At 34.8% G+C, this 26,154-nt stretch overlaps 2 protein-coding genes across 5 annotated transcripts in view; both read left to right on the top strand.

Annotated features, from left to right (window-relative positions):
• The first annotated feature begins 387 nt into the window (after positions 1 to 387).
• The window catches only part of TRAPPC13 (trafficking protein particle complex subunit 13), a 31,360-nt gene continuing 5,593 nt past the window's right edge, over positions 388 to 26,154 (top strand). For 2 of the 4 annotated variants that reach the window (XM_043887708.1, XM_043887707.1), the window contains exons 1-9: positions 388 to 525; positions 9,796 to 9,864; positions 10,418 to 10,517; positions 12,161 to 12,245; positions 16,710 to 16,837; positions 19,659 to 19,731; positions 20,744 to 20,788; positions 24,039 to 24,056; positions 25,922 to 26,055. In XM_043887708.1, the coding sequence (XP_043743643.1) occupies positions 480 to 525; positions 9,796 to 9,864; positions 10,418 to 10,517; positions 12,161 to 12,245; positions 16,710 to 16,837; positions 19,659 to 19,731; positions 20,744 to 20,788; positions 24,039 to 24,056; positions 25,922 to 26,055 (698 nt within the window). In that variant the 5' untranslated portion in view covers positions 388 to 479. The remainder of the gene's footprint in view (positions 526 to 9,795; positions 9,865 to 10,417; positions 10,518 to 12,160; positions 12,246 to 16,709; positions 16,838 to 19,658; positions 19,732 to 20,743; positions 20,789 to 24,038; positions 24,057 to 25,921; positions 26,056 to 26,154) is intronic. The other 2 variants (XM_043887710.1, XM_043887709.1) reach the window with 1 other exon arrangement.
• SHLD3 (shieldin complex subunit 3) lies at positions 396 to 5,599 on the top strand. Its single transcript, XM_043887714.1, has 2 exons — positions 396 to 525; positions 4,124 to 5,599. The coding sequence occupies exon 2, from the start codon at positions 4,241 to 4,243 to the stop codon at positions 4,997 to 4,999; it is 759 nt and encodes a 252-aa protein (XP_043743649.1). The 5' UTR covers positions 396 to 525; positions 4,124 to 4,240; the 3' UTR covers positions 5,000 to 5,599.

Raw genomic sequence — 26,154 nt, 5'->3', positions numbered from 1 at the left:
AGGGCTAAAACAGAAGTAAGGTTTGGGGTGAAATTCTTGCTCCAGTAACGACCTTTTCTCCCTAGTTGTAAAATGGACTGGACGAAAGGGGACTGCATCTCCCTGCATGCCATGCGGCTTTTGAAACTACAAATCCCAGCATGCCGCATCTCCAGCGTTTACTCGGAGATGTAGGTATTTGCAGGACCGCGTATTGTCTCCTAGGAGTGGTTTCTTGAAGTCGCGGTGTGTGATTGTGGCTGGAAAATAGAGAAGTATTTTATGTATAGTCTCTAAAGAGGCAAGAGATGGCTTTGGTAAAAAGAAGCCGTTGAGTCGCTAAAGGACGTGGTAAGAAGAGAATTTAAGGCACCACCGGCAGAGAAGAAACTATTGGGAATGTGATGCCCTGTCTTCCGGAACGTGCGCTTTCTGTTTTCTTCCGAGCGAAGTGAACCTCTTCAGCCTCCGTAGGCAGTGGGCTCAAAGTGCCGGTCAAAATGGAGGTGAATCCCCCCAAACAGGAGCACCTACTGGCCCTGAAAGGTAAATTTTTGCGAACCCGGCTCCCTCTACACTGTTTTCTCCCCTTTTCTCACTAGTTCTTGCAGCTTTTGGCACGTAGACCTGGCCCCTGGGATGTAGACCGCGTTCTTCTTAAAACAGTCAGTGCTCGCCCTCCTGTTCAGTTTCTTGCCGTGGAGCGAGAGGAAGCTATTTTCTTCTTCGCTTTTTAGGTTTGAGACCCCCTCTCCTCCCTGCAACGGGATGGAATATGTGTGCTAAGTCAGCCAGTTATGTCCGACTCTTTGCAACTCCATAGACTATAGCCCGCCAGGCTCTTTATCCTTGGGATTTTCCAGGCAAGAATTCTCGAGTGGGTTGCCATTTCCTACTCCGCTTAGAATGAAATAGATACCTGGTAAATTACTTACCCTGTTGTATGTTGCTGAAGCCACCAAACAGATTTTAGCCGCAGATGCTGAAGTTCCCCCCCCTACCCGGGGAGAGCCGTGTGTGAACCGAGATGATTAATAGTGGGTATCTAAAGTGGGTTTTCCTCCTGTTTCTTGTCTCTTCATTGGCAGTGACAAATTTACCAGGCTTCAGCTTTACCTGTGAAATTAGTCTAGTATTGTGCCAAGCATTTAGAAATGCGTAGTACTACAACATGTAATTTAGGTTTGTTAAAACTCACTGCAGTTTACTTCAGGGTATTGTGTATGGGAAAATTGGTATCAATTTTCATTTTCTGTGTACAGCATACAGTTTTGAGTAAGTTTGATGATTTGATTGGGTTATTATTTAGGGAGAACCAGCATGACATACTTTCTCTAAAATTCCTGAGATCTCTGAGGAATTGTTCTGAGGATCTCAGATTGTTCTCTGAGATCTTTTATTTGAAATGCCTTTAGCTTTATTTCATCTGTTTTCTACTGCCACATATGCACTTATTTCTTGGGTGCACTATGTGGTTACCAATATCTTCTTGGACTGAACTGAGAAGATGCTTGGTAGACATGTGAATTCAACTGAAGTGCACTTAACCTTTCTTGTGGTATCCATTTTGAGGGATTCTTACCCCCTCACTTATGCTGTAAGCATCAGACATTCCAGAAGCTCATCAGTTTCATTTGTACAAAAAGCGTGTACTGATAGTTGGGGTCATCAGAACTGTCTCTGACTATGGAACTAAGAATTTGAAATGTTAACTAATAGCAGTAAGACCTGTGAGCTTAGCCTGAGCAAATGGCCTGTTCTAAAATGGCTTATTTCTGAAAGAAAGAAGAGAAATTGTCATGTTTTTTAATCTCAATCTTATATCAGATATGTAGAACATATATTGCTTACCCAGTTAAACTTTTTCCAGATCACAAAGCTAGTAAGTGATTGAGGTAATATTTCAACATTAGGCCTTCATCTTTCCAAGACTCCATGTTGCCTCCAAATGAAGGAAAGAGCATTTTCAGATGCTCTCATTCCCTTAGCATTTTGATGGGAATTTGGAGAAGTTCTGTTAGCTACTAGATGTCATTTTATACACATTCAAGGATATTATATACAGTTAAATTCCAGTAATGTGGAGGCTAACTGCCATTGTCATTTTAGGCTGCTACAGTAGTCTTTCCCAGGTGTTTTTTATTTTCCAAAATAGAAGGTTCCTGAGAAGGAGTATTTTGGCAACCTGAAAGGACAAGTTCTTTGAAAGTCACTGTTAGTTTCAGCTTTCTTAAAGCTCTTTGGACCCATTTTCTCCATTGTCCTAATTATCCAAGAATTTTCACAAGTTCTAATCATTGAATGGCAAATATATCAGTTTGCTTTCATATATATGTAAAATATTAAGGCGTTCCCACAACTTCTGTGTGCCTGGAATACAACACTGGATAAGCTCAGACAACAGTGAAAGAATTCTCAATGCCATATCTTGAAATGTAAAAATGAAAGGAAGTAAAACTAAAAGCATTGTTAAGTCGTGAAAGAATATGCTATCTATATTTAGAACCATGTTAAAAATGGATGTTAAGGATCACAGTCATTTCGAATTTAAGAGTTGTCAAATCTGTTAGTCAGTGAACATTAACAGTAGGGAAAAGAATCATTATGAGATTGGTTACTTTCAACTTTTCAGAACATTGGTCAAATGAGTGTTGTGACGTCATGACAGGGAGCCTCCACTCACAGTCATCGTGGCAGCGGGAGAACCATCATCACGTAGTTCTCTGATGATTTTTGGAAGAAATGATTCAACCTCTTTTTTGTTGGTTTTTAAAATTTTATTTATTTATTACTGTGCTAGGGCTTCCCTCATAGCTCAGTCGGTACAGAGTCTGCCTGCAGTACAAAACACCCGGGTTCGATTCCTGGCTGGGGAAGGTCCCGTGGAGAAGGAAATGGCAACCCATTCCAGTATCCTTGCTTGGAGAGTCCCATGGACAGAGGAGCCTGGCAGGCAACGGTCTATGGGGTCGCAAGAGTTGGACACGACTGAGCGACTAAGCACACACGCACGGTTGTGCTGGGTCTTCATCGCTGCTCGGGCTTTTCTCTAGTTGCGGCGGGCGGGGACTGCTTCTAGTTACAGTGCGCGGGCTTCTCCCTGTGGTGGTTTCTCTAGCTGCAGGGCACAGGCTCAGTAGTTGTGCCATAGGAGCATAGTTGCTCCACCACACATGAGACCTCCAGATCAGGAATCACACCTGTGTCTCCTGCATTAGCAGCCAGATTCTTTACCTCTGAGCCACCAGGGAAGCCCCAGCCTCTTGTTTTTAACTCCAGAAGCTAAGATTTAAAAGAGCCTGCATTATGACTTACGCAGCTTTGGGCCCAATTAGGAAGTCTAACTTGCAGATCCAGAGAAGGTTCCATTGTTGAACCTGTGTGTTGTGTACTGGCACTTACTTTCGATGACTTGATTTGGTGTAACTTGAAGACTTCTGTGTTCTAAAAGGAACTAAGGCTCTAGCCTTCTTGTTCATCCTCCCAACTGGAATTCAGGAGCCATGCCGCTAAGGTTTTGACACTGCTAAAGTGCCCCAATTATATAGATGAGACTTTGTCATGAAGCCAGTTCCTAGTCTGATTAAAATGCAAGGTTAAACCATTTTCATGTTTTAATTTGCATTTCCACTTCAAGTGTTTACTTCTGAGAATGAAATAAAATCATTTAAGTATTCTATTTGGTAGAATTCATGTAATTTTAAAGTATGAGAGGATCCATTTTCTTCAAGGTAGATTAAAAATTACAGTCATTTTTGTTGTCCTCAATTCACATTTCAGATTTTTAAGTAGTATTGCACTTTTGTTCATTATCTTCATATGACTCTAGTATTTTTAAAATCTTAATTTACCTTTTGTTTTTGCTATAGTGTTAATAGCAGTACTTCCAAATCTGTTACATCTGTTCAGTTAAATATGTTGATTAGTAGAAGTTTTAGGCTAAAAGGATGTTAAGGATGTGTAATCCAGATTCCTTATTTTCTTGAGAAAAAGGACTTCCAGTTTTGTGGACTGCATTCACATTTACCAGTAACACTTTGATAAAATATATTAGAATTGGTTTTGTTTTTTTCTTTTTTTCCCTGCCTATCTGTATATAGGCTCTCCCTGCTATATCTTATTCTTTGTAATACTTCCACTTTAGGTCCTGTTTCCCTCTGATTTGGAAAGAGAGAGTCTTGTAATTATAAATTACATTCTAGCTCTGAGGAGCTCAGCTAAGAAATTTTCTCTTCATTAAGAATAGAAGGATTACTGCAGAATGACTACAGAAGTAATATTACATTATCGACCATATGAGAGTGATCCCACACAACTGCCAAAAATTGCAGAGAAATCAATTCAAGACTTTCCTACACGTCCGCTATTGAGATTTATTCCTTGGTTTCCACATGATGGGTCCAGACTTCCACTCAAACCTAAAAGATCACCGCCTGGGATTTCTGAAGAGGCAGCTGAAGATGTGAGACAGTACTTAGCCATTTCAGAACATAGTATTAAATCACAGAGTTATGATTGCACAGTAGATCTGTTGGAGTTTCAACCCAATTTGAAAAGAAAGAAGCACTTAATACAATCACACACGCTGAATGAACAGACTAATTCTGGAAGTCTGGAGAAACAGGCAGAAAAAGAAAAACGGCACAAGAAAAGGTCTTGGAGTGTATCATCACTTCCCAGCAGTAATTGTACTGAAAATGTTTTTCCTTTGTCTAAAAAATTGCAAGATAATCTAAAGGCACTAAATTTGCACTCATTTTATAGAGCAAGATGGACAATAGATCACACTATTTGTAACAACCAGACTCTGGAAGACATTTGGGCAAAACTCAATCGAATTATCAGGCACAATGAACTTCCATCTTGTAATGCTACAATTCAGAGACATTTAGGCCAGATATGGGTGTTCTGTGATATTATGTACTGTGAATATGTGGGGAATCTTCTTAAAGGAAGATTAGCTCTTACTGGGAAAATTAATTTATTTGTGCATAAATATGGTGTTATTTTTAGTATGTAATGAATTACAGTGATTGTCCAAAAAAAGAATATTCTGAATGAACCGAGTAGGAAGTGAAACAGAATTTTTAAGTGTGTGGTTATATATAAAATTTGTGTCCCAGAAGTAAATATCAGGTGCATTCCTAGGCTTTTCAATTAAGTCAGGAACTTTCTGGGTTCTACTTTGAGCAGCTTTCCTTTAAATGAATTGTGATGAATTATTATTCAAACTGAATTTAGAGGTAAAATGTTCTACTCCTTTGTTCTGTTACTGCTTTTCCACTAGTTCAATTAGATATTCCTGTGAATTACAGTGAATGGTTTGGATTTTGGTAAATTCCCAGAATCTAATTTTATAGGATTTTTTTCTTAACTCGCCTAAAGTGTAATGATTTTTTTTTAAAAATAAAACTAAAACCAGTTCTGTTGGGAATGATACTCATGTGGCATAATGTAATTCAGATTGAAAGACCAGCCCATATTCTGCTTATTATGGCCAAAGATATGTAATAGACGATAGCTGATGTGTTGTTTTGAAACAAAAGTACAAAATGTATAATTTGTCTAAGACCGTAATATATATTTTAGGCAATAAACATTTTTTGAGTGAAGTATCAAATATGGATAAGAGATCAATTTATTCTTTGTTTAATACAGATAATTCAGTCTAATATTGGTAATGCTAATCACTAGTTCTCTGGGTCTTGGGTTCACTGTGGGTTTCCCATAGCAAAATGTTAATGGATTTACACATCATTTTATAAAAATCTCCAAAATGGTTATATAATAAAAGTTTTATTAGAAAGTATATTTAACAAATTTGAATGCCTACCATGAAATAGGTGCTAAAGTGGAGAAGGGACAAATATGGACCCTGCCCTCACAGAGCTAACATAGAGACACTATTAACAATATTTAAACTATATCTGTAAAAAAATCAGTAAGACTATATTCATTAGGAAGGCAAAAACATGCTTGCCTTGTGGCAAAGTGCCTGGCAAGGTAAATGTGTCCTTTGCAGGGTTTCTCATAACATGCCTCTTGAGGTTCCTTAAAACCTGAGAAGTCTACCAGTTTTTAACTGAAGAGGTTATCTTTTCTAATTAGGTTTCACACTGTTCAAACACTTTTTTTTTTTTCAACTATTAGCACCTTTTTTTATTGTCTCAAAGGAGACTGCTCTGTAGAAAACAATTATCATGTACATGAATGCTTCCAAAAATCTTCAAATGAAAAAAATCACCAGGTATAGAGGGAGTTTCCAAGATAACTTCTTCAGTAATTACTTCCTCTTTCATTAGTCATCTTTGCAGTCAAAACTGCTGATGAAAAGTCAGAAATTATTCATTTTTACCAGCGATCTTTGCAGGTGGCTCAGTGGGAGAGAAACTGCCTGCAATGCAAGAGAACAGGGTTCGATCCCTGGGTCGGGAAGATCCCCTGGAGAAGGAAATGGCAACGCACTCCAGTATTCTTGCCTGGAGAATCCCATGGACAGAGGAGCCTGGTGGGCTACGGTCCATGGAGTCACAAAAGGGTCGGACGTGACTTAGTGACTAAAACAGCAGCAACAATGTTATTAGGCAATCGTAAACATTTTTGTTGCTGTTGTTCAGGTCTTACACAGCATTAGGTTGGTAATCAAGGGGTAAAAGTTAAGTAATCATAAGGCAGGGTCACTTACATAGACCACAGTGTTTCTTTTGTAATACATTCTTATTACTTTAAAATGATGATACACAGAACTGAAAATATTCTTAGGAATATTTTCTTATGAGCTTCTTATGAGCGCTCTTTAATTCAAGAATCACATTAAAAAGAGCTTCTTCGTCTTATGTGGCAGATGTAAATTTCTCTAATTTACTCTATATAAATTGCTTTCTTCCCCTTTGAGAAGCAATGAAAAGGTGAATCAGAACTGGGAAAATGAATTTTACTGCAAATGGTGTCATCTTGAAGAAGCAATTCATGTCTCATCTTCCTAGACAATACTTAAAGGTTTGAGAGTCCACTGCCACATCTTTGAAGCCTTCTTAAGAGTATTTAAAGCCTTGGGACTGATGATTCTGGCACTAATAGTACAGCTCAGTAATATTTGTAGCTTCCACTGTTAAGTCATCAATGTAAATAAATTGAGGAAACAAAAACATGTACAGGAAGGTGAATCTGAGGGCATTTGGTGAAACGCCAAAGCATTTAGGGCTTCCCTGGTAGCTCAGCTGGTAAAGAATCTGTGTACAGTGCAGGAGACCCTGGTTCGATTTCTGGGTTGGGAAAATCCCTTGGAGAAGGGAGCAGCTACCCACTCCAGTATTCTGGCCCGGAGAATCCCAAAGCATTTACTCTCTAGGAAAGAGGCAACAATACCATAATTTTATTTTTCTCTGTCAATGTTATAAATGTAATTCATTCCAAGAAAACAGATGTGAAGGGTATCACATGAACTTCTCAGATGTGTTCCTGCATGATTCACTTATTTAATCGCTAAAAAAATCCCAGATTATTCCAAGGTTCACAAAATTGAATGCCTTCAGGAACTAGACAAGTAAAACTAAATACAGTAAGAATTCTAAGGATTCGACATAATTTTTTTTAATGTTCTAGCCAAGATAAATGTATATGCAAGTTGAACTAGCCTCATTCATTAATTAATAACATCAAGCCTACCTTTTTTTAATATTTTAATTTATTGAAGACTTTAAAAAGGTTTTTTTTTTTGGAAAATTTTAGCTGAAATCTGAATTTCATAATCAAGTGTAAATCAAATGCCTGTATCCTCTTCAGGTTTTAATCTGTTTTCCTAGTTAAAAGTAAGAGTGAAAGAGGTTTGAAACACTTCCACATTCACTTCTTTTCCACGTCACTGGTGTGCAACTCGTTAATGTTCTGAGAGAGAGAGATGGACTTTGAATTCCCATGAGATGTTTCTAATAAAGCTTGACATTCCAGGTTTATGACCCTGGGCTTATAATTAATAATAGGGAAAATTATTTTCGAGCAGAATGAAGTCATCAGAGTCTAGTTCTGGCATCTATCTGCTTTATAATCTTTTATGTATAAATTATCCTCTCAAGGCACCATCCTTATCTGTTATAGGAGGATAATGATAATTTCAACCTTATAGTTTTGAGAATTAAATGTGTCAGTACATTGTATTTAGCATGAAGTCTGGCACTAGTAAATGTTCAGTAAATATCAACTACACAAGTGGCTTTAGAAATTTTAAGGTTAGCTTTTTTTTTACTATCTCAGCAGCCATCTGTTCAGTATAACATTGTTTAATGGCCTCAGTTCATGAAAGTTAAATCTTCAAAAATACCACTTACGTGAGGATTAGGCATGAGGTGCTAATTCTGCCAGAACCTGTGGCAAGGCTACAAAACTGAACATGATACATAAGAGCTTAAACTACAAGGAGTTTGAATAGGAGTGCTATAAACTAATAAGTGAGTAAACATAGTTCGTGATAAATACAAGGTGCTATGAGAGATGCGCGGAGGCCTCAGTAGTTGCGGCTGCAGTTCTCTAGAGCACAGGCTCAATAGTTGTGGCACATAGGCTTAGTTGCTCCATGGAATATGGGATCTTCCCAGATCAGGGATTGAACCGATGTCTCCTGCCTTGGCAGCTGAATTCTTCACCACTGAGCCACCAGGGAAGCTCCTAGGTCAATAAAGTTTTGGGTTTTAGATTTGAATGAACATTTTAATAAAAGTTCTAGGATTCATTTTCTGTAGTAGAGTTTGTATGATTTTTGCTTCTATATATTTGTCTTTATTTTGATGTGGTAAAAAGTCAATCTTTGGAAATAATTGAAAAAGATTTTTTAATTAGAATGTCCTATCCTTGCTAGATTAGGTGTAATAAGTTTTCACTTTTTCTGGTTCTCTATTACTTAATTTTTGTCTATTATTTGATACATAACAGTATTTGATATTTAAAATGTAAACTAAATTTCATTTTTCCCAGATAGTGAGCCAGTTTCCTAATACTATTAGTATTGATTGGTTTGGCTTCTTAAAATTTTCTAACATATCTGTATAGTCTTATATTAATAAGCCTATTAGTTGATTATGGACTTACATGTTTTGCTATTATGTCCATTTTTTTCTCATTGTTTCCTATGAATTTCTATAGCTTATTTTTATTTGTTTTTCTAGATAAACTTTAGATACATTTTGTCATTTTCCACAGACAAATACTAGTTTTGGTTGGAGTTCTATAAACCTACACATTTACTGATACTTTCATAATGTTTACAGAGAATTAATATTACTTAAAGGACTACTTACTGAACTTCAGTGATCCATGATTATAACACATGGATAAAGTTTACAAAAATCCTTTTGGCATAAAAGTATTGTTTCATATTCAAAATGGTGCATCCTAACTTTTTTCCCTGTCAGACTAATATTGGTTAATAATAATTTGTTGGTATTGCTTACAGTGAAGTCACTCAGGATCTTTTTAAAGTCTGTTCTCCTACTATACCTTAAGTTTTCAAATTCTTTTATTTTCTCCTTTTTGTATAATGAGACATTACATTTGCATATGATTTTTATAATTCTTTAGATTGTAAGTAAAAGCAAAATTGTTTTTGTCATATATAAAATTCTTCTTGTTACATATTAACATTTTTAGTAAATTATTGCTGTATAGTAATCTTGGGAAATAATAATATACTAAGTTTAGGTAGTATTTAGATTATATTTTACTGTAGTATAAAATTGATTAATATCATAGATTCAACTTGGGAACACTGGCATAAAATATTAATATTTTCTTTCTTTTTTCCCCTACTTTTCTAATTGATAGTAATGCGGTTGACCAAGCCTACTTTATTCACCAATATTCCAGTAACATGTGAAGAGAAAGACTTACCTGGTATGACACATACTTTATTCTTCTTGTACCTAGGAAAGAGTTGTATTACTTTGGGGATAAGCCTAGCCTTGCCAATCTTACATTGACTCTTTGCTGTATCCTTCATTGCTTGTTTTTGTGCATGTAAATATGGCCATCTGAGCAGTAAGTCTCACTCATAATCTATAAATCAAGATACTATTGATATCTCATGGCAACAGACACTTTTAGTTTTAGTAAAAACACATTCCTTGTATTAATGCTATTAAAATTTTGTTTATCCTCACATGTTCCATCAATCTATGTTAGCATTCCCCTTGTTTAAAATTATTGGAGCTTCTGTATTTTATATCTCATGACCTACATTTTCCTTTGTCCCTAAAGTGTTCATTTTCTGTAGAAACAGAATTTTTTGGTGTGCATTGTTGTAATGAAGACTAGAAATCAGATTTTTTTAAATATAATTTTTGCTGTGAGATTATTTTTTAAAATATCTCTCAAAACTATTTCTTCACATAAATAAAAGTTATTTACAAGGTCAATGTTAGAATTTGATGTTTTTGTCTTTCTACAGGAGATCTCTTTAACCAACTTATGAGAGATGATCCTTCAACTGTAAATGGTGCAGAAATTTTAATGTTGGGAGAAATGTTGACCTTACCACAGAATTTTGGGTAAGAATCATATGCTCACATTTGAAATACAGTAGCACTCTGAAGCCATCACAAATCATGTTTTCAAAAGATAACTAAAGGATGGAAAAATGCTCATGATACCTTTAAGTGGTTGAAATTATACTATGTGATTCTGTTTTTCTTTTTTAAATAAATGCATACCAAAGTATTAATAGTGGTTTCTAAGGTGGTAGAATTTTAACTTTCTTCTTTGGTGGTGGTGGTTTAGTTGCTAAGTTCAATTCTTTGTGACCCCATGGACTGTGGCTCCAGGCTCCTCTGTCCATGGGATTTTCTGGGCAAAAATATTGGAGTGAGTTGCCTTTTCCTTCTCCAGGATATCTTCCCTACCCAGGGATTGAGCCTGCATCTCCTGCATTGCAGGCAGATTCTTTACCAACTGAGCCCGTAGACAAGCATATAGAGCTTTTTAAATGCCTGTGTATTCCTTTCATTTTAAAGGGTTCCTTCTCAGTGTCTTTCAAAATCAGCTCTTTTTCTTCACCTTCACGGCCCTTTACTAACATAAGTTATTGGACTTGTCAGCTTATTAGGAACTCTAAATGTTTTATTCCTTCTCTTGCTCTTAGTTATTCTCTTATTTTAGATTATTACTGAGGTAAAAGCCCCTGGTTCCACTCTTTTTGCAACCAAGATAATTTTTAAAGGTTTATAGAATTTGGTCATTGATTAGTGTCTTGAGAGCTTAGAAATATATTCATGTAAAAAATGTTCATATTAAAATATTTTTATATAAACCTACATACATTTATATGTTAATATGCATCATATATAATATATACTGAGGCTTCCCTGGTAGCTCAGCTGGTAAAGAATCTGCCTGCAACGCAGGAGACCCCTGTTCCATTCCTGGGTCGGGAAGATCCACTGGAGAAGGGATAGGCTACCCACTCCAATACTCTTGGGCTTCCCTGTGGCTCAGCTGGTAAAGAATCCGCCTGCAATGGAGGAGACCTGGCTTTGATCCCTGGATTGGGAAGATCCCCTGGAGAAGGGAATGACTCCCCACTGCAGTATCCTGGCCTGGAGAATTCCATGGACTGTATAGGACATGGGGTCGCAAAGAGTTGGACATGACTGAGCCACTACTTATAAAGTAATGCCACTAGTCATTTTAATTAGAATAAGTTAGAAAAATAAAATAAATTGTTAAAATTACTCTGTTAGAAAAATAAAATAAATTGTTAAAATTACTCTGATATCAATAACTTGATCCCTTCTTGATTCAGGGCATAAGTTATTTCAAATATTGCCTTTTGTAGCCTCCTTATTAACAAATCTTAAGACTTTTAACGTGGATCTGATTTCAATGACTTATTTTTAGGAGGGCTGTTAGTTTTAGCAGTAGTTGAGGGTCAAGTTATATAGTATGCTTTATAGATTAAATCTGTATTTTGAATTGCACTAGATAATGAGTGAGCAGCCTAGTGTAAACGAAGAAATATTGAAATAGTATTTCACCTGAGTTACAGAAGCCACTCTGCCATGACAAGGCTGTAATCCATGAAGGGATTACTATCCTTTAGTAACTTCTCCATTTGATATTCTCAGTGGTGCATAATTAGAATATTTGTGATAAAACTTGAATGGATTTCTGTCTAAAAATTTATTTTACTTCACAGGAATATATTTTTGGGAGAGACCTTTTCCAGTTATATCAGCGTCCATAATGATAGCAATCAAGTTGTAAAAGATATATTGGTTAAAGTAAGTGGCATTCTTTTTGGGGATAATTTTTTTTTTTTACTTTTTAATTTCTATTCTTATGTTTTGAGACTTCATTAAAATACATGTTTGATACTGACTTTTTAATTGTTATTAACAGCAAGCGTTAATTGAAAACCCTAAGTTATAAGATATGCTATGCATAGAATCATTATTCCTTATCCTCAAAGTTTGTGATAGCTTGGATGAGAAAATATACCAAAGGTAACTAGCACTTAAATTTCTGTTAATGATTTATGATTAACATAATAAAGTTTGAAAGAGGAAAGATCATCACTGGAGATTGCATCATTCGGGAAGGGCTATTGAAGGAGAGGGAACACAAGGTCTTGAAAGAATGGCAGGATTTACAAGAAAAGACAGAAGAGGGGCATGGTGATTGGAAGCAGAAACATAGGAATATGTAATGTATTCTTGTAGCAGTGAACAGAATTCACTTAGTAAGAGCAAGTAAGGTTGTGCACATAGACAGGTAGTAACCATACAGTAAGTGAGCATCTTAAAAGCCAGACTAAGGCTGAGGTTATTTTAAGACAGTGTGCAATCAGTGGAAACTTTTGAGCAGAGGTTCGTGTTGGAAGGCTGACACGAAAGCATTGTATGGGATGGTTTGTAGGAAATAAGCCAGTTAGAAGAATCTTACAGTTTTGAGAATCAAGAGATAGAATATGCTAGCTCAGTTAAACACCTTGGATATATTCACAAAGAGAAAGAGCATGAAAAAGAAAAAAATTCATTGTCAAATCTGTATTCACATGGCATTTATAATAACAAAAGAGACAATACTAATACATACCCCACTTTGAAGTCCCTGCATTAAGAAATATTAGGTTAGAATTTACTGCAGAAAGCTTGCTAACTGATTTTTTTTTAAACAAAATCTTTTTAAAAGTCTTAGCTCTTACAGACAAAACCACTGCCACTCCCCATGACTTGATGTGATCTTTGCTTTCTCTGTATTTTTCTTGACATTTGCCTTGAAGTTTTATCATAATTTCATTCATTATTTGACAAACATTTATTAATTGCCTACTGTGTGCCAGGCTCTGTTTTATAATGGTAAAGAAGAGAAGAAATCCCTTTGTAAATCCTGTTCATCCAAAAACCAATTTGGAGCATGAAACCTACCCTGTAATTGTATTCCCCTTCCTCAAGCCAGCCATCCATTCCTCCTTTACTCTGTATTATCTTCCCCAAACATTTAAATTCCATAGCAACAGAGATTTTGGTCTCTTTTGTTCACTGCTTTATCTCCAGTTCCTGGAAAAGTCCTGATGGTAATTAGGAAATAAATGTTAAGTGCGGCAGTTATAACATGGAAAAGGAAAAAGGTAAAAGTGTTTAGCTATATATATAATGCATACTGTAGTTATGATTAATGTTTAACAGATAACACATAAGGAAACAAATTGGACAGAAAGCCCATGGGTTTGACTGTTTTCTTTTCTTCCCCTCCTTCTTTAATGCCTAAAATGTTAAAGAATTCTGAATTTTAGTTTCATTTCTTATTAGTTGTATAACCTATGGGGAGTTGTTCTTTCTGTGTTCTTTCACTTGTATGTAAAACAGGGATGGTACAATTACATGCTTCAGGGTTTATTCAGTCACTAACTTGTGTCCCACTATTTGCGACGACCCAAGGACTGCAGGACGCCAGGCTTCCGTGTCCTTCACTACCTCTTGGAATTTGCTCAAACTCATGTCCGTTGATGGAGAAGGCAGTGGCAACCCACTCCAGCACTCTTGCCTGGAGAATCCCATGGACGGAGGAGCCTGATGGGCTGCAGTCCATGGGGTCACGAAGAGTCGGACATGACTGAGCGACTTCACTTTGACTTTTCACTTTCATGCATTGGAGAAGGAAATGGCAACCCACTCCAGTGTTCTTGCCTGGAGAATCCCAGGGACAGTAGAGCCTGGTGGGCTGCCGTCTATGGGGTCGCACAGAGTCGGACACGACTGAAGCGACTTAGCAGCAGCATCAGCATGTCCATTGATTCAGTGATGCGATCCAAACATCTCATTGTCTGTTGCCACCTTTTCCTCCTGCCCACGATCTTTCCCATCATCAGGGTCTTTTCCAGTGAGCCAGCTCTTTGCATCAGGTGGCCAAAGTATTGGTGCTTCAGCTTCAGTCATCAGTTCTTCCTAAATGAATATTCAGGGTTGATTTCCTTCAGGATTGATTGGTTTGATCTTGCTGTCCAAGGGACTCTCAAGAGTCTTCTCCAGTACCACAGCTTAAAAGCATCAATTCTGCATTCAGCCTTCTTCATGGTCCAACTCTCACATCTGTACATGACTACTAGAAAAACCATAGCTTTGACTGTACGGACCTTTGTCAACAAACTGATGTCTCTGCTTTTTTAATACGCTGTCTAGGTTTGTCATAACTTTTCTTCCAAGAAGTAAGCATCTTTTTAATTTCATGGCTACAGTCACCATCTGCGGTGATTTTGGAGCCCAAGAAAATAAAATCTGCCACTGTTCCCTTTTTCTCCCCATCTATTTGCCATGAAGTAATGGGACCAGATGCCATGATTGTAGTTTTTAGAATGTTGAGTTTTAAGCCAGCTTTTTTACTTTCTTCTTTCACCTTAAGCAAGAGACTCTTTAGTTTCTCTTCACTTTCTGCCATTAGGGTGGTATCATCTGCATATCTGATGTTGTTGACATTTTTCACAGCAATCTTGATTCCATCTTGTGATTGCTCTAGCCTGGCATTTCACATGATGTACTCTGCATATAAGTTAAATAAACAGGGTGACAGTATACACCTTGATGTACTCCTTTTCCAATTTTGAACCAGTCTGGTGTTCCATGTCTGGTTCTAACTGTTGCTTCTTGACATGCATACAGATTTCTCAGGAGGCAGATCAGGTGGTCTGCTATTCCCATCTCTTTAAGAATTTTCCAGTTTGTTGTGATCCACACGGTCAAAGGCTTTAGCGTAGTCAATGAAGCAGATGTAAATGTTTTTCTGGCATTCCCTTGCTTTTTTTATATCCAACGGATGTTGGCAATTTGATCTCTGTTTCCTCTGCCTTTTCTAAATCCAGCTTGTACATCGGAAAGGTCTCAGTTACTGTTGAAGCTTGTAGCAGGCATCAAATGAGTAATGTGCTTAGAACAGGGCCTTGCACATGGTAGGGGCCCAATAAATGTGAGCTACTATTACTGTTTAGTAACTGAATATAATAACAAAAGAGAGGGATATAATAAATATCCCACTTTGAAGTGCCTGCATTAAGAATGTTAGGTTAGAATTTACTGCCAAAAACTTAACTGAATTTTTTTAAACAAAATCTTTTTAAAAGTCTTAGCTCTTAAAGACAAAACCGCTTCCACTCCCTGTGACTTAATGTGACCTTTGCTTTATCTGTATTTTTCTTGACATTTGCCTTGAAATTTTATCATAATTTCATTATTTGACAAGCATTTATTAATTACTTACTGTGTGCCAGGCACCATGTTATAGCAGTGAAGAAGAGAAGACAAGAGGTTCCTACCTCAATAGACCTTACATTTTTGGTAGAGGAGATGGAAGGAAACAGGTGGACAAAAAATCATAAGGTAATTATAGATGGTAATAAATGTTACAAAAGAAATTAGCAGGGAATATGGTAGAAAGTAACTTAGTGGGGGCAGGTTGCTAAGTTAGAGAAACTGGTTCTTTCTTAGTTGATGACTTGAATGTTGACTCTACTTCTACAAATCAGTTGGTTTCTGACATCTAATGTTGTTTTGAATGACTGTTTACCTTTTAGTGCTATATACTAACACATGTGTACACATCTGTATATATTCCTGTAATATCCATCTGTATATATATATAACTTTTAAAACCATAGGTTCATATGGATGCCCCAAATTCCAGTCCAGTACCAAAGGTTTCATTGTAGCCTTCTCACTTTTCTTATTGTACTTTTTTGTCTCCAAAGATCAGAAACCTGTCTCTTGCTACCCATAATGTGTATATTTTTTGTTTAATCCTGGTATACAAATAGAAGTTTTAGAATTGCTAATCTACATGTACCCCTGCCAAAAAGCAGATGTTCAAGAGTAAAACATTTGCGTGCCATTATTTTTGTTTTTAGTTTTTATTCGCCAAACTTAGATTGGTTCTTACTTTTCCTTTTCTCTTGGTGTGGTTGGTTTCATTGCAGTAGAGTTAGGTTCATTTGATGCTGTATGGATTCCATTTTGGATTTCCCCCAACTTCATGGCTGATTGTATTTATTTGCAGGTGTGCGTTTGTCTGAGCCATTACTCTTTTCTAAGCATCAGAGAAATGTGACATCTATACAGAGAGATGTGTACAGAGAAGTGCTGCTCTCCTTTCATCCCTACTGCTTTGTTCCTGTTCCCCTGTTCCTTCTACCCATGCTCACCCACAGCCTGTAGGTAACCCAGTTCACTTGTATTTTATTCTCTCTTTCTTTCAAGGCTGATCTTCAGACAAGTTCTCAGCGTTTGAATCTTTCAGCCTCTAACGCTGCAGTGGCCGAACTTAAACCCGATTGTTGTATTGATGATGTCATACACCATGAAGTAAAGGAAATTGGAACACACATGTAAGAATTAATTTTACTACATTTCAAAGGCTTTTACTTATAAAAGGCTTTATTTGAAATTTTTGCTTTATTTCCACTTATTATCAAGCCTGAAAAACTACTTCAGAAGGAGTTTTATGTGCCATGTTTATATGTTTGCCAGAAACAGACTTTAAACAAAATATTTATTGTGTAAGGGAAAAAAAAATCTTCATTTATCTGTAGTTTTATTTTTGCATCTGCAATCTGACTGAAAAGTAAAAATCCATGCTGCAAATCTTTAAAACCCAGGTGGTACTCTTTTGGAATGCTAACAACTGATGTTAATAACATTTATTTTTAAATTCACAGCTTTTCAGTTCTGGGTTTAACTATATAAATACACTCTATGCTGAGAGTTCAAAAGTAGTGAACCAAAATAAAACAAACTATGAGGGAAAAAGAAATGTCAAATTCTGTATCCCTGGCGTGTGTAGGTATTTGAATATGAATACTCTGTTTTTCTTTGAGAGGCGAAAATGAACATTTCAGAGCCACCTAAAGTAATTTTAGACTTCTCTATCTGCCTTACCACTCCCAAATATAGTTGAGTCACAAAGTCCTATTCTTGTTAATTATCTCTCAGCAGCCTCTCTCCATCTCTTGTTACATCACCATTTCTGTTTCTCTTTCTTGTGTTAAAGAAGTACATATGATATTGTCTATCATTTAATTCATTTTAGTGACAGGCTCTGTTTAGGCACTTTTTGAAATATATTCTGGGCTTCCTTGGTGGCTCAAACCGTAAAGAGTCTGCCCGCAATGCAGGAGACCCAGGTTCGATTCCTGGGTCTGAAAGATCCTCTGGAGAAGAGAGTGACAATTCACTCCAGTTTGCTTGCCTGGAGAATCCCATGAACAGAGGAGGCAATCCATGGGATCGCGTAAAGTTGGACATGACTGAGCAACTAACACTAATATATATTCTGTGGTTGGTATAAGCTTTGGTGTCAGATTTTCTGGAATTCAGATGTTAGCTCAATGCTTTATTTAACTATGTGATCTTGAATCAGTCACCTGACACTTCAGTGCCCTTAGGAAATTCTGACTTTGTCTAGGTTTTGCAGAGCTCTCCATACCTAATCCTTACCAAATGCTCTAGTTCCACCTTTCATCATACTTTGCTCCCGCTTGACACTGCGGTTATGTTGGATTCTTTTACCTCCACAACTTGAAATGTATTCTTCTCTTATAAAGGAATGCCTGTGTCATTTTGTTTAGTTTAATTCTACTTCTTCAAATATTTTTCTATGTCTTTTGTACTTGAAATAACTCACTGAGTGCCTGCTGATCTCATTAAAGTATGAATTGCACAAAGTTGGCTGTACCCTCGGAATTTAGCAGAGAAATAACGATCAACACTTGTTGAAATTGAGTTTATTGAAACGATAATAAATGTGTAAAATCTCCATTTTACAGAAAATGAGACTCTTGTAGAATTAAATAGCTGGTAAATAATGGCATGGAGCTCAAATCTAGCTTCAAAATCTGTACTTTTGTTTCCAACCGTGAGCACTAGGAGAGCAGGTATTGAGTTTTGATCAACTCTAAATCCCTAGCACCTAGTTTAGTACTAGGTACAAATATAAAAGAGAAATTAAATTACCTATAATGTCACCACCTAGCATAACCACTATTAAAATAACTGGTATACTTCAGTCTTTTTATGTGCATGTATAAGAGATATGTATAAGTAAATAATATTTTATAAAATTTTGATAAAATTATCTATGGCTTAATCTTTTTTAATGCACCAAAAACATTTTCCCACTTGAGTCAGTATTTTTTGAAAAGATTCTTCTTAAAATGATTTTATCTACACACTTGGACCATGTACTGTAATTTGTTTACTTACTCTGATGTTAAACTTTAGATTATTTCTACCTGTTCAGTGTTATAAATAACACAGTGATGAACACCTTAATATTTCCTGTGATAGGTTGCTTCAAATGGGTTTACTATAGGAGCATATAAACATTTTTAAGACTCCTTTCCTGAAGGATTGTTTTCTCAATTTTTATAACCAGTAGCGGTATAAAGAGAGTCAGTTTCTCTAAACCCTCAACAACCCTGTTATTTCTTGGAAAGAATTTTTGCCAGATCCTAAGATGGGGAAAAATCTTACCTCATTATTGTAATTTGTTTCTTTTTTTTTTTTTTGTAATTTGTTTCTTTGACTACTTGTAAGGGTGAATATTTTCACATTTTTGTTAGTAAATCATGGTACTGGGATATATATATATATATATATATATATATTCTTTTCTCCTATTTTGAGTGAGATATTAACGTTATGCCTACAAAACTTGATATTGTTAGAAACCTTTTACCCCAATATGTTGTCCTTTTTTAAATTTTGTTTTAGTGTCTTTGATTTATCCAGTTTGTAAATTTGTAGAGGTCATCCTTTCCATTGGATTTATATTAAAAAGGCTTTCCTCATCTTGGAATTTTTAAAAAATTTGTATTTTCTTCTAGTTTATGTGAACTTATTTTTAATATTCAACTGTTTAGTTACCCTGGTATTTATTTTGGATCATGCTTCACTTTTTGAAGAAAAAGTTTCTGACTTCCGGCTTTAAAAATGGTATATCTTATTTAACTAATCATAGCTTTCTTGTTCATGGAATTATATCTATATCTACTGAAACTTTTTTTCCTGCTCTAGGCTCATTTGACTACACTTTCACGACATTGGTATATTTTCCAGATTTGTTGATAAGAGTTGAAATGTAGTAGATAAACTATTGAGAAACAAAATTGAAAATGATTCAGAAATCATTAATACATCTTTCTGTTTCAGCTTGGTGTGTGCAGTGAGTTACACAACTCAGGGTGGAGAAAAAATGTATTTTAGAAAATTCTTCAAGTTTCAGGTATTAAATCTGATGGTGGTAAATTGTGTATAGATGCCTTCCCCCTGCCACCCCCGCCCCCAGGAAATTACACCTATTTATCTGCAGTAAAAACAGACTCCAAATAAAGCAAATACCCTAATGTTTTTGAATTTGTCATGTTACTAGCAATCTAAAGTCAGACTAAGTTAAATAAAAACAGAGAAATTATCATTGGCAGTATAATGTTTTTATTTTTAAAAAAAATTGTTTGGTTTTCATGCCTTGACAAAATGCAAGAATCCAGAAGATGGATAAAATGACTGGAAAGTCCAGACAAAATAAGTGTAAATAATATCAGATTTCTAAAGACATATTTAAATGAAGGATTATTGATTTGGGTTAAGTGGACCAAGCTTCCTTCAGAGAAATCATGAGTCACTGAAATTGCAGTTAGAAGTTTTTATTTATACACAGTTTTCAAAGTCTATAATCAAAGAATAATTTAAAACCACTGTTTTAACATATCTGTGTGTATAGATAGGGAAATAAGATGACCATATACAGTTATGTAGATCTAGATATGACACTATATATATTTTTCATTGCTCTGTATGTGGAAGAAAAAGTACTATTGATAGGAAGAAAAAAATTGCTATTGCTTTGTTATTGCTTTTGTTATCACTCATCTCTTTAAGATTTTGCATGCCTTTTAAAAGAAAATAACAGGTTTGATTGCTTATTTTGATATAGAGAAAAATACACAAACATATATGTGTTCAGTTTAGCAAATACTGTGAAGGACAAATGCATATAACTCATGTAATTGTCACCCAGTCAAGAAATTATGGTAGCTTTTTTTAAAGATGCCTTTGAGATTGTTTTTGTTTGTTTTTGTTTTTACAAGAATATTGCATACCCATTTGAAAAGTCTGTTACAATTAAAATTGGAAAATGCCTTTGGCAAGCTTAAACCCAAGATTTAAAACAAATAAGCAAAATAAATGGTCAAATGATAATAATCTTCTTTGATTGGTATGCTTTATTCAACTAGGTTCTCAAACCATTGGATGTGAAAACCAAATTTTACAATGCAGAGGTAAGTATTGAGCACTTAATGGGATTTCAGGTTCAACATTAAGATCTTACCTGACTAAAATTCTCATGTATTATACTTCTTTTCATATCAGAGTAAATTGCTGATATGACTACAAATTACTTGTGAAAAATGAGCATAAGGTTAAATCACAAGTGATTAATTTCACTGCAGATCTCTTTTAATCCGCTGTTTTCAATTTCATGGAATCAATATGCCTTGAATTTTATTCTCATTAACTTTGAGGCTTTTACCTCCTTTCATTAAATGACGACCCTGTGCTTCCATTTAATAGTTGTTCCTGTCTAAAAACATTAGCAAAACTGTTAAATACTTATAAATGTGGTTGTGATATTATAAAAATTGAAGTATTAAATCTAAACCTTCAAAAAATATTTAATATTTATATAGAAAAATACTAAGTAGAACTCAATACATTAAATTCTTTGTCCTGAAAAGTCAGTGTGAGATTGCTAAGTTTAGTGAATGATTTGAACGTCTCCTTAGGAGAAACAAATTTGGCAAAAATATAGAAAGGAGTAACTTTTAGAATAGAAGATTATCTTCTGTTCTAACAAAAGATATAGAATAGAATTGGTCATAAGGAAAAGGTTTTATTGCTTGAATTTCTTTTACAAAATTCTATTTTATTCTGGTATCTAGAATTCCGGAAAAAACAGATTTCCTAATGGGCCTCTTACCCCCATAAAATCATGTGTTTATTCAAATACAGCATTTTGAAATGCAAATTATGTCTGTTACTCCAAAACCAGGTGATAAGAAATTTGTAGTCACATGTCAAATTTGATAATATTATTTTTACCATCAGCATCTCAGAGTTTTTATTCACTATAAAGTTTGTGCTACAACTGGGCATACTAAAACATCTAAGATAAGGAACCTAACCTTGAAGTAAAAACCTATCAGGAGAAAAGAAAAAAGTGCATAAAATAAAAAAGTTACTAGTATAGTGTATAGTGAGACTAGAGAGACTGGTACAAAAAGATGTGATACAGGAACTCTGGGAATGAGATTTTGGAGTAGTCTTAAGAACGCTTCATAGTCAAGAAAGAGAACTGCCTCAGAGTCTAGAAGTAATAGGTGCTGGAAATGTAGTGTCAGAGCAGTGAAGGCATTCCAAGCAGAGTTGCAAGTGGAACATTGAATATGTAGTGAAGTGTATACATATCAGTATTTGATGGAAGGATTCAGTCTCATCAAGGAGATTATTAGATGTTTAAAGAGTTGATGTTTCTTTGTGGGGAGGGATAGGAGGATTGGGATAATACATATTTGTTCTACCTTTTTTTGTTATTAACAATATATCATTGATTAATTACAGTATAGCTCTGTACTTAAATAGTCTTAATTTATTATTTTGCTGGGAAAGATTTCATTCATAGTATGAGGGGAGACTGGTAACTATTATACTAGAAAAAGTAGTTTGGAAAATTAAAAACAAATATGTAGGTGGGTCTTTTTTTCCTGTAATCGGTTCCCAGGAAAGCACATACTAAACTATTTTTAAGTTTTGTTTGTTGAAATATAGGGGTACATGAGGGTTCTTGTCAAGTAGTTTTATCACACCAATATTATGGGTGAATTGCAAATTTTTTTAAAATTGCTAATAATTCCATAAATAACATAAAAGTAACATACTCCCCAAGAAGAAAGGAAGAAACCCACAATTCTACCACAGCAAAAAGTAATTGGTTCTTCATTAACCAGTTTTCTCTTTCATTTATATTTCTCTTCATTTATATATAATATTCTGTTCTTATAATTATAGTAACAATTTTGCTTCTTCAATTAACATTAAATATAGACATAATCTTTAATGTAGACTTTGCCAACCAACTTCAGCTAAAAAATTTTCATAAAATTCTGAACTTTTGAAAGTGACGTTTCTTTAAAAGTGAGAAGTGAGCAAATAGCATTTAGGATCTTTCTAATATACTTGGTATTACCTACTAGGTAAAGTAATTCTGTCCTGCCTGTAGCATAAAGCAGATTCTATTAACCCCAACTAGGAAATTTGGGAGTTAGTTAAGCACACTAGTATCAATAGTTTATTGCACTATTCCATAGACCTTACCTGACAACTATTGTTAGCCCCACATTTGTCACAAACATGTTTTTTTATGCTGCATCTAAAAGTTTTAATACTATGTGCATCACCAAAAGGAAAACAAGTTTTGTGAGAAACTTTGTTGTAGTCTTCTAAAATAAGAAAGCTTTGCTAGGAAAAAAAATGACATAAGAAGCTAGGCTTCAAACCTTTGGTCACCTGCTGAGTACAGTGCTCTGTGCCAGGTATGGAGGAGAAATAAATATAAACTGAACATCTTCCCTATCCTCATAGCACTTAGATTTAGTGGAGGAGACATAACAGTGCTTCCCTGGGGCCTCAGATGGTAAAGAGTCTGCCTGCAGTGCAAGAGACCCAGGCTCAATCACCTGGGTGGGGAAGATCCCCTGGAGAAGGAAATGGCAACCCATTCCAGTATTCTCGCCTGGAAAATCTCAGGGACAGAGGAGCCTGGCGGGCTACAATCCATGGGGTCACATGACTGAAGTGACTTAGCACTTGATATAACTTCATATCACAGTGTACGCACCCCCACCCACCCTGATCATGAAGTGTACTTATACTCTGGGAGCACAGGTGAAAAATGATTTCCAGCTTGATGTTTGATGAAAGAGCTGACATTTGAGATGGCCCTTGGGAAATAAGTAACTTTAGCTATATGTATATATATATGAAAAGAAGACAAACTATGAAACTGTTAACTCTCAATTGTTTGATGGTCTAGTTCAGCATTCCCTGAAGTGTAAGATCCCATTATTAGATAAATTTAGAAGCTATACAGTATCTGTCCTGACTGTGGCAGATATTTGTATACCCATCCTAAGTAATCTATGAAGAATTACAAAGTGGGTAAGAATTTAAAGAATTAGAAAGGCATGGGATATGCCTCTCTCCCCCAGGATATGCCCTTGAATATTGCTCCTGTTTAAGTGCCCCCCTGCAGTGTTCTTCTCTATTCATTTAACCTTAGCAGTTTCACCTTTTTAGAAAAATGATTTGTCATATTTCTTTGTGTTGCTTTCTGTTTACGTCCTTGTTTTACTAATGCTGTCTTGTTTAGTAAATTTAAAAAATGCAGAAATGCATTTTATTTTAAAGTTAGTTATTCTTTTCCTTTAACATTTAATCTGATTTTTCTAATTTTTCTTTTTATTTTTCCATTAGAGTGACCTCAGTTCTGTGGTAATTTGATTTTTTATTATAAATTTATATGCTTTTCTTACTTACCACTTTTTGACTTTGCTTAATTAATCTCTCCATACAAACATAGTGGAAAAACAAAGTTAGTTGTGAATATACTTATATGACTTTGAAAATATGTATATAATTTGTACTTTTTATATTGATTGTCTTATCATATGAGAAAATATACATCAAAGATTAAATTGTCATATTGAAACAATTATATTCTTATTTTAGTGTGTTTTTCTGTAGATATTTTTTAAGAGGCCTTGTTAGCCTTGTTTAAATAGCCTTCGAATTATCAACATCTTAACATAAAATATCCTGTGATCCTTCACATCTTTGAATGAACTGTGTAGTTGAAATTCATCTTCAAATGCACAGTGGTTTTAGTCTTAATTCTGGGTCAGGTGAAGATGGCCCTTTAAGAGCAAACTGAAGAAAATTAAATTTTCCCAAGTTGGTTAAAATCATATTTTCAAATTTCTGTTTAATATAAGCAACATTTGCTTATAACGTATCATATACACAATAAAAACTGACTTAGCACTGAATTCTTAAATTTTTACATGTCAAGTAACTGTATACTAACTGTTCAAACTAACTTAATTTTCCATTATGCTGCTTGTTTTTCCTTTCATTTTATCTAAGCTCTTCTAAACTTATGCAGAAATTGAATTTTTAAATTTGAAATGTGGGTCTATGGTTATTTTTTTTTAAGCAATGGATTGATGGGATATATTTACTTTTTGTTTTTTTGAGAAAAAAATAACAAAAGGCCTTTGAATGTGTACCTTCTTTTAAACTGATAAATCATTGTATTTCTATTTTATTAGGACACATGTACCCAGGACAAAAGAATCTGTTTTGTTTTAGATAATAATATATTAAATTATAACTCCATCATTATATTTTTGCAAATAATTTCCATTTTTCTGGATTTAGTGTTAAAAAAGCTAAGTGCCAACATTTTTTGGTCATGGTTTATTTTGTTTTATTTCTGCATATATATATTACTATGAAACTTTTGAATAAAGTAATTCTAGAATATCCTTAGTATACCATTTTATATGTAAATTTGTATCAAAAAAGAGGCAAGTTGTTTTTTATCCTGCAATTATATACCCCCAAAAATAACACAGTAGCATAAAAGGAAGAATGTTTAGCATAATTAGGGAATTTTAAAAATTATGTAAAAGTACATATGTAAATTACCCCATGATTGAAATACTGCTGTATCTGTCAGACTACAAAGTACCTTTTCTTTGATTTAAAAACTCAAAGATTTCAAGTATAATTCACTTTTTTTTTTTGTCCTAAATATACACTTAATGAACTGGGAAATCACTAATGAACACTACAATAATTGCTTCATAAAGTTAAATCCTATAAGATTATAAAATAGATTATGCACTATACTATCTAATTTGAAATAATATGAAAATTGAAGTATGCTGTAATATTATAACAAAGACCTAATTATCTTAACACATTTCTGAAATGCTAAGTGCACAGGTATATTCGTTATCCTAGATTGCATTTTCACATTTTAATGACTTACCAGAAAATTTAGGATATATGTGAATGAAATTCCAGTTAAACATTTTTGGATGTCAGTACAAAAAATATTATAGTTATCCCCCATCCATTGTTTGATAACTTATCAGTTGACTAACACTTCACTTTGCCCCTCTTAATTATGTTAGGATAAAGATTTCTTTTCTTGCATTAATTATGATAACTTTGATTTGCAGGCATGAACTAATCACATTTATGGTTAACGTTTTTTCTTCATATAAATCAGATATTGTTGTTGAGGTAAATACTTTAAATACCATCATCCTTTGGTGCATTTTTTTTTTCAGACTGATGAAGTATTTCTTGAAGCCCAGATTCAGAATATTACAACCTCACCCATGTTTATGGAGAAGGTTTCATTGGAGCCATCTATAATGTACAATGTAGCAGAATTAAATTCAGTCAACCAAGCTGGAGAATGGTAAATATGATTTGTGAACTGTTTATTTTTATTTTAAAAGACATGAACTTTTCTATCATTGTTACTCTTGGGTGATTTATGATTTTTTTAATTAATAGA

This window comes from Cervus elaphus, chromosome 25 (assembly GCF_910594005.1).
Source record: "Cervus elaphus chromosome 25, mCerEla1.1, whole genome shotgun sequence".
NCBI classification, from domain to species: Eukaryota; Metazoa; Chordata; class Mammalia; order Artiodactyla; family Cervidae; genus Cervus; species Cervus elaphus.
Note: the sequence above shows the minus strand (reverse complement) of the source record. Positions and strands in the feature narration are given on the sequence as shown.